The 9,011-nt window shown below is 51.1% G+C and overlaps 1 protein-coding gene across 1 annotated transcript; it reads left to right on the top strand.

Moving 5' to 3' along the window:
- The first annotated feature begins 4,876 nt into the window (after window positions 1-4,876).
- Window positions 4,877-6,698, top strand: LOC119276452. The gene is made up of 2 exons (XM_037557500.1): window positions 4,877-5,159; window positions 5,260-6,698. The coding sequence occupies exon 2, from the start codon at window positions 5,312-5,314 to the stop codon at window positions 6,506-6,508; it is 1,197 nt and encodes a 398-aa protein (XP_037413397.1). The 5' UTR covers window positions 4,877-5,159; window positions 5,260-5,311; the 3' UTR covers window positions 6,509-6,698.
- The last annotated feature ends 2,313 nt before the right edge of the window (window positions 6,699-9,011 follow it).

Here is a 9,011-nt window from a genome sequence, read left to right as displayed (position 1 = left end):
TCATATCTACTATATGATTCACGTTCAACCTTTCGGTCTTAGTGTTCCGAGGCCATATCTGTTTATGCTAGGCTCGTCAATTTTAACCTGAGTATTCCGCGTGTGCAACTATTTTGCACCCGTTGTATTTGAATGTAGAGCCTATCACACCCAATCATCACGTGGTTTCTCAGCACGAAGAACTTTCGCAACGGTGAATACTCAGGAAGAACACTTATGCCTTGAAATTTAGTGAGGAATCATCTTATAATGCTACCGTCAATCAAAGCAAAATAAGATGCATAAAGGGTAAACATCACATGCAATCAATATAAGTGATATGATATGGTCATCATCATCTTGTGCTTGTGATCTCCATCTCCGAAGCACCGTCATGATCACCATCGTCACCGGCGCGACACCTTGATCTCCATCGTAGCATCGTTGTCGTTTCACCACCTATTGCTTCTATGACTATCGCTACCACTTAGTGATAAAGTAAAGCAATTACAGGGCGTTTGCATTGCATACAATAAAGCGACAACCATATGGCTCCTGCCAGTTGCCGTTAACTCGGTTACAAAACATGATCATCTCATACAATAAAATATAGCATCACGTCTTGAACATATCACATCACAACATGCCCTGCAAAAACAAGTTAGACGTCCTCTACTTTGTTGTTGCAAATTTTGGCTGCTACGGGCTGAGCAAGAACCGTTCTTACCTACGCATCAAAACCACAACGATAGTTCGTCAACTTAGTGTTGTTTTAACCTTCTCAAGGACCGAGCGTAGCCACACCAGGTTCAACTAAAGTTGGAGAAACTGACACCCGCCAGCCACCTATGTGCAAAGCACGTCGGTAGAACCAGTCTCGCGTAAGCGTACGCGTAATGTCGATCCGGGACGCTTCATCCAACAATACCGCCGAACCAAAGTATGACATGCTGACAAGCAGTATGACTTGTATCGCCCACAAGTCACTTGTGTTCTACTCGTGCATATAACATAAACGCATAAAACCATGTTCGGATGCCACTGTAGGGGAACGTAATAATTTCATGATTTTCCTACGCACACGCAAGATCATGGTGATGCATAACAACGAGAGGAGAGAGTGTTGTCCACGTACCCTCGTAGACCGAAAGCGAAAGCGTTAGAACAACGCGGTTGATGTAGTCGTACGTCTTCACGGCCCGATCGATCAAGCACCGAAAGCATGTCACCTTCGAGTTCTAGCACACGTTCAGCTCGATGACGTCCCTCAAACATCGATCCAGCCGAGTGTCGAGGGAGAGTTCCGTTAGCATGACGGCGTGGTGACGATGATGATGTTCTACAGTCGCAGGGCTTCACCTAAGCACCGCTACAATATTATCGAGGACTATGGTGGAGGGGGGCACCGCACACGGCTAAGAGATCAATGATCTGTTGTTGTGTCTCTAGAGGTGCCCCCTGCCCCCGTATATAAAGGAGCAAGGGGGGAGGGGGCGGCCAGCCAGGGAGGAGGCGCGCCATGGGGAGTCCTACTCCCAGCGGGAGTAGGACTCCCTCCTTTCCTTGTTGGACTAGGAGAAGGGGGGAAAGAGGAGAGAGAGAGAGGAAGGAAAGGGGGGCGCCCCCCCTCTCCTTGTCCTATTCGGATTAGGGGGGAGGGGCGCGCGGCCCTACCCTGGCCGCCTCCCCTCATCTCCACTAAGGCCCATTATGGCCCATTAAGCCCCCGGAGGGTTCCGGTAACCCCTCGTTACTCCCGTAAAATCTCAATTTCACCCGGAACACTTCTGATATCCAAATATAGGCTTCCAATATATCAATCTTCATGTCTCGACCATTTCGAGACTCCTCGTCATGTCCGTGATCACATCCGGGACTCCGAACAACCTTCGGTACACCAAAACTCATAAACTCATAATATAACTGTCATTGAAACTTTAAGCGTGCGGACCCTACGGGTTCGAGAACTATGTAGACATGACCGAGACACGTTTCCGGTCAATAACCAATAGCGGAACCTGGATGCTCATATTGGCTCCTACATATTCTACGAAGATCTTTATCGATCAAACCGCATAACAACATACGTTGTTCCCTTTGTCATCGGTATGTTACTTGCACGAGATTCGATCGTCGGTATCTCAATACCTAGTTCAATCTCGTTACCGGCAAGTCTCTTTACTCGTTATGTAATGCATCATTCCGTAACTAACTCATTAGCTACATTGCTTGCAAGGCTTATAGTGATGTGCATTACCGAGAGGGCCCAGAGATACCTCTCCGACAATCGGAGTGACAAAACCTAATCTCGAAATATGCCAACTCAACATGTACCTTTGGAGACACCTGTAGAGCTTCTTTATAATCACCCAATTATGTTGTGACGTTTGGTAGCACACAAAGTGTTCCTCCGGTAAACGGGAGTTGCATAATCTCATAGTTGTCGGAACATGTATAAGTCATGAAGAAAGCAATAGCAACATACTAAACGATCAACTGCTAAGCTAACGGAATGGGTCAAGTCAATCACATCATTCTCCTAATGATGTGATCCCGTTAATCAAATGGCAACTCATGTCTATGGTTAGGAAACATAACCATCTTTGATTAATGAGCTAGTCAAGTAGAGGCATACTAGTGACATTATGTTTGTCTATGTATTCACACATGTATCATGTTTCCGCTTAATACAATTCTAGCATGAATAATAAACATTTATCATGATATAAGGAAATAAATAATAACTTTATTATTGCCTCTAGGGCATATTTCCTTCACACCGCGGATCCACCATTAGGGCCGCCGCCCCAGCATCCAAGACCATGACACTACCTCACCCGAGCCCTGCCGCTGCCCCAACCAAAGATACGAGCGGAAAGGACCCGCCTTTCGCACCCCTGGGCGGCCTCCAGTGCGGAGACCCAAATGGCCGGCCAATACTGGCCTCCGTCAACCCGTCCTCGGCACCGGGTTCGAGACGAGCTCGATCCTGTCGCTGGGGGTGAGACGAGCATGGTCTTGCTGCCGGGCACGGGACGAGCTCGGTCCTGCTGTCGGGTGTGAGACGAGGTCAGTCCTGCTGCGGGGCGCGAGACGGGGTCAGTCCTACTGCCGTGTGTGGGACGAGTGATGAACCACAACTGGGGGAGAGCCCACCCTTCGACGAAAGTAGCGCCCGGATGCCGAGGAGAGGGGACAAAGGCCGAAACAGTCCACCTGGAAATGAGCCGACGCCGGCGGAGAAGCCAACCGTTGCTGCAGTCGGAACCGCCAAGCTGCTGTGTAGACACCAAGCAGTAGGGAGGCCACCATACCTCCTGCCGTCGCGGTAGCCCACGACCAGAGCAGCCACCACGCCGGGCCGCTGCCCAAACCCGCGCCGCCCGCCGGGACCAAGCCGTAGGTTCGCTGGAACACGCAACCACTGGCTACACCTCCGCCCGCCAACCCCGCCACCACACGGATCGACGCCACTACCGGGAGACCGTCGGAAGCCCCATCCACCACCGCCACACCCATCACGAGCAGCGGGTGCTGCACCACCCGCGACGAGGACGACAACATCCCGCAGGCTCACGACGCCCAGATCCGGCACGCTAGCCCCGGCCGACACTGCCTCCTCCCCACCGCACACCTGGGCATCCACACCGCCGCCGAGCCCCGCCCACCGCCTGCCATGGACCACCGCTGGACCTCACAGATTTGGTGTGCGCCGCCGCGCCCTAAAGAGGAGGGGAGGAGGAGGTGGAGGTTGCCCAGAGAGCCGCCCTACCGCCGCCCTCATTGGTGCACGCCCGGGCTTCGCCGGTGGCGGCAAGATGGGAAGGGGGAGGGAGAGGACCCGGCGGCGACGCTCGAGGAATCCCCCCCCACCCCCACACACACATACACCCACCAGAGGAGGGAGTTTTTCTATTTGGAAGGCCATTCACTTTGAACTTCGCAAACACTATGAAAGATGATTCAAAAAGTGCCTCTTTTTATTCTAGAGAGTGGAGTAATACGTGTCTTTCATTTTTCAATAAAACTCTGTCCATTCTTCAAAATAGGGATTACCGCTAACCCCAAAACTACCAAAGAGTAGGAAGGCATCTACAATGGCTAATTCTTAACATGACCATGTACTCCCTTCGTTCCTAAATATAAGTTTTTGTAGAGATTTCACTATGAACCACATACAGATGTATATAGATGCATTTTAGGTGTAAATTCATTCATTTTGCTCCATCTAGTGGAATCCCTGCAAAGACTTATATTTAGGAACGAAGGGAGTATAATACCAGAACTTGTTCCGCAACACCGCCTTTGTTGCAAATGGGAGATGAGGCTTGTGAGTGGGTTAATCGGATGGACATCCTCCCGTCCATCCAACGGCCAGCAAGGCGGGGGATGTTTTCTAGCTATCTGTCCGCGGACGCATAGGGTGACCCAAAAGTTTTAGGAATTTGTGTAGCCAAAATGTGTGCTTGGATAGCATCCTCGCAGCATCACACCTGTGGCCTGGGAGCCTCCGTGAGAATTGCCTAGGCCTGTATATTTCGTGTATACCTGGCCATACCTCGGGCCGGGCCGGGCTTCGGGCCGGGCCTAGCCAAGCCCGACGCAAAAAACCCAGGCCCAGGCCTGGCCCGGCCCGACCAACGGGCCTGTTTTTTGAGCCCGAGCCCGGCCTGAACACCTAAAAGCCCGTCGGGCTTCGGGCCGGCCCGGCCCGACCTTCAGGAAAGCGCAAAAATGACGGGCCCGGGCCCGGCCCGGCCCGACCTTCGGGCTCAAAATCTAGGCCCGAGCCCGGCCCGGGGCACCGTCGGGCCGGGCCGGGTCAGGCTTTTTCGGGCCGGGTCGGGCCGGGCCGGCCGGGCCGGGCTTCCCATGGCCAGGTATAGTTTCGTGTCCTGAAAAACCTACCGAGCGACCCACTAGTCAGTTCTCTCTCTCCCCCCTCTCACCTAACTTCTTCGAGAAAAACCCAGGAGCAGGGGCGCGTACGGCAGCGCCGCCGCCGCCGCCATATCCTTCTCGTCCTCATCCGGCCTCCAGAGATCCGGAGCCCGCAGATCCGGCAACCTCGCGCCTGGATCTTGCAGCTCGGGCCGTGCTCCTCCCTCTCCTCCCCGGCATACGGCGCCTGGTGCTCGTCATCCACGACGCACCGGTCACTCGTCTTCCACGCCGCACGGGTAGGGGCGCATCTAGCCTGGTCATAGGGGTCAACCCTACCTAGCACCCGGTGCTTGAACAAGAGTCTGACTCCAGATTTGTTTTTCCGGCGTGTTGCAGCGTTAACCCCGGGTCAAAGAGACGCTTCGCGGCTGCCCCCAAATCCCCCACCATGCCCCGTGCTCGCAAGCCTCGCCGTGAGTGGTCGGACGGCGTCCCGCCCGAGCTTCTTGGCGTCATCTTCCTCGACCTGGCCTGCCTCGCCGACCGTGTCTGCTTCGCTGCCGTCTGCCGCTCGTGGCGCTCTGTGGCGCGGGCTGTTGGCACCCCGCCGGCGCCGCGCCAGCTCCCGTGGCTCCTTCTCCCATCCCCCGACAAGCCCTCCTTCTTCAGCCTCCACTCGGGGGCCAAACGCCGCCTACGCCTCCCGGAGAGCATCCGCGGCGCGCGCTTATGTGGCTCCCATGATGGCGGTTGGGTCGCTCTAGCATTCGAGCAGTGGCGAGGGTATGCGGCCGTCAACCTCCTCTCTGGCGCGACGGTTCCTCTCCCCGACAGGCTCAGGACTGCGCACCCGCTCGCTCCCCAGGTGAACACCGCCTGCGAGCACCACATGGTCATCCGCACCATCACCTTCTCGGGGTCACCCTCAGCAGAGAACTGCCTTGCCGCCGCGCATGTCTCCAGCGCCTCCAACATCGCGTTCTGGCGGCCGGGAATGAACGGCCACTGGATCACTTGCGGTGTCGCGGTCGCTCTGGACGTGATCCAGGACATCATCTATTACGAGAATGGGCTGAAGCAAGGTTTCCATGTCCTGTCAAATACAGAGGACATCGTGGTGTACACGCCCAACAGCGTCGAGGGCGCCTCTCTGGTTATGTCCCGTTCCACCTACCAGATCCAGAAGCGCGCTGATTACAGGCCTGATAATCTCAGGCGCAAGTCGCTCACAGTGTCCCGCTATCTGGTGGAATCCCGCGGGAAATTGCTAATGGTCCTGCGGCTTGCCAGGCGTGGCAAGCATGGGTTCAGAATCTTTGAGATGAACCTTGTGGTTGCTCCTGCTGGGGGCTCTGAAGCTTCTTGGGTGGAGCTCCACTCGCTTCCTGGTCGGGTGCTCTTGCTTGGTCGAGGCTGCTCTAGGGCTGTTGAGGTGTCTCAGTTCAATAGGCTCCAACTGGGTAGCATCTATTATTTGGACGATACTAGCTTCGACATATCCTTGGCGTTAAGCAGTGGGAGCAAGTATTCCAGTACTGACATGGGTGTTTATGGTCGCAAAAAACTAAATAGGGCGCGTAGTGTGCGGCGCTTTCCGCGAAAATTTACTTCAGAGGGCTCTCCACCAATCTGGTTTATGCCCTGACTCAGTATGCAGTTTGGTGGAATTTAGCAAGCCTGTCTAGTATCCTTGCAATTTTTGCAGTATGCCAAAAGATGCTAGGCACTGTATATTCAGAAATAAGAAAGTAGATTCATGTGAACAAATGTATGGCATGTTGGAAGCATCAATCAATCATATTTTGTGTCCCTTGAACATTGTTAGAGTTTGTTTACTCCCTTTTTGTGGAACCCTAATCTAGCGTCGAATTTTGTGATAATTGTGCTTGGTTGTGTCATCTAGCAAACGAAACTTCTCCGCGAGTGGCCCGTAGCCTATGAGGCGTCTCAGGGCACCGTGATCCAAACAGGGCATGCAGTTCCCAGATGAAACTATTGGTGGATAACAGGAGCAATTGCCCATGCCTTGATATTAGCTCGTACTTGGGGTGCAAGGTCCCTCATGATGTGTAGTAGGGCTTGCCATGTGAGGTTTAGTCAACTTGTAGTCAGGTTTCATCCTTGAGCCAGGTAGAGATGTTCTGATATCCTCTGCAATCTTGTTTATATTATGTTGTTTCCAAATATGATTGTTATGCAGTTATGCCCAATGGAAATTTTACACTATGGCTGGAGGAACCAATGATTTAGTAGTTTTTTTCTTTTGGCAGCTTGAATCATCAATCTACAGAAGTTACAGTCCTTATTCTTGATTACACTAGATGAAGCTTAAATTTATGCATGTTTTGTCAACCTTTTGTGATAATTTAGTCCCACTGATATACTTCCTTTGAAGCTAAGATAGGTGATGAAATTCTGCATTTTTAAGGAAGAAATTGAAATGAATCCACTAGTCACAACACAACTAGAAACATCACCAATTAGTAGTCCATGCAGGATATACAGATCCAGAGTATTCCATTTGTTACACTTTCATGGATTTCGAGTCGCTCGACTAGTCGCGACTAGTCGACGACTAGTCTATGAGTCGCAAAAATATGGTCGACTCAGCTTAGTGTCACCAATTGGTCGCGACTCAGAGTGATAAGCATGGCTATTGTACCTGGCGTTGCAAAATTATGCATGATTAATCTGTTCCAATGGTGATTAAATTGCTCTAGGCGATCCTGTTAATATTGAAGTATGTTGTTGGTCTTCGTACGTTTACGAAACCAAGCGATCCTTTTTGTGATAACGGTCTTGTAAACCAGACGTTCTTGGTCCAGAAGCTGACGAGATGTTTCAGATGCATCTCTTCAGATTTCAGGGAGATGTTTGGGCCGGGGCATTTGAGAGGCATGGCAACTGTTCAGCCTGATGAGCAGTATGCAGCCGATTTTCAGAACTTGAGTTCTATGCAGTGACAAAGCATCGAGCCTGTAACTGGAAGCTTACCAGAAAACTGAATCCTGCCTCCAGTCAGAAGGCTGTGCGTAATTTGTGTGCGGACATGTGACAGTTTAAGAAGCTGACATATCGAAGACAGAGACCTGGCAAAGATCCATCTTCATTGACGAAGATGGAACTTGTCAGGTTTGTGTTGCACATCAGGAAACTGTGTTGACAGAATGCACTTGTCCCAAAGGTGTGCTCTACTGCTCAGGCGAAGTTCTCCAGTTATTTTTTATTTTTATTTCGAAATGGATGCAAAGATTTGCCTTATCCATTGATTAAGAGAGAAATAGAGTGTTACAGTTACAATTTCATGGACACCAACCAAAAAAAGGCCACTACCCTGCTGACATGATTAGACCCAAATGTTTTGCACCCGCAGTGACTCAATAATGTTTTGCCCCTTTGCTAATGGTCTCGAGAAGGATTGTTGGCGATGTAGAGCGGAAGACCCTTGCATTTCTTTCATTCCATATGGTCCAACTCACAAGCATAATCAGGGAGGCCATTGTGTGTCTATGTTGGACGTTGCTTTCGGACATGTTTATCCATCACTCCTTGGTTGAGTGCTCCAAGAACCAAGCGGTAATGTTGATCCATCACTCTTTGGTTGGGCGTCCAAGTGCCAAATGGTAATGTCGAGGTTCTCAAGTTGGATATTATTTTTGTGCATAATTGCCATACGATGTTAATTTTTATAAAAATTAAAGTGCTTCAAATTAGATGGGAATTTTTGAGAATTATTTTTGGAAATTAGAAGACCGAAGGACCGCAGATGGACAAGAGGAGGGTCACCAGGCCCAGACGGACGGTCTGACAATGTGCCCCCACGCCGTTGGCTGCGTGGGGTGCTCATATGGAGGCCCGTGGCTCCTCCACCAGCCTCCTTTGGCTATAAAATTTCATACATCTCCAAAAAATCATAGAAAATCCCCAACGCCTTTTATGATATGGAGCCGCCGTCACTTCTGTTCTTCCTCCGAAGATCAGATCTAGAGTCTGTTTTTGGCTTCGGAGAGGGGTATTTGTCGTTGTCATCATCAACAACACTTCTCCAACAACAATCTCATGATGGTTTCACCCATGTGCGAGTAATTCCTTTGTAGGCACATGGACGTAGATGTGAATTGGTTGAGATTTCTTATGTAATAAATGAC

The sequence above is a fragment of the Triticum dicoccoides genome, chromosome 3B (assembly GCF_002162155.2).
Source record: "Triticum dicoccoides isolate Atlit2015 ecotype Zavitan chromosome 3B, WEW_v2.0, whole genome shotgun sequence".
Taxonomy (NCBI): Eukaryota; Viridiplantae; Streptophyta; class Magnoliopsida; order Poales; family Poaceae; genus Triticum; species Triticum dicoccoides.
This window is presented reverse-complemented; position numbering and strand designations above follow the sequence as displayed.

Excerpts from the sequence above, each read along its gene's own strand:
- LOC119276452 (XM_037557500.1), top strand. The coding sequence starts at position 5,312 with ATGCCCCGTGCTCGCAAGCCTCGCCGTGAGTGGTCGGACGGCGTCCCG.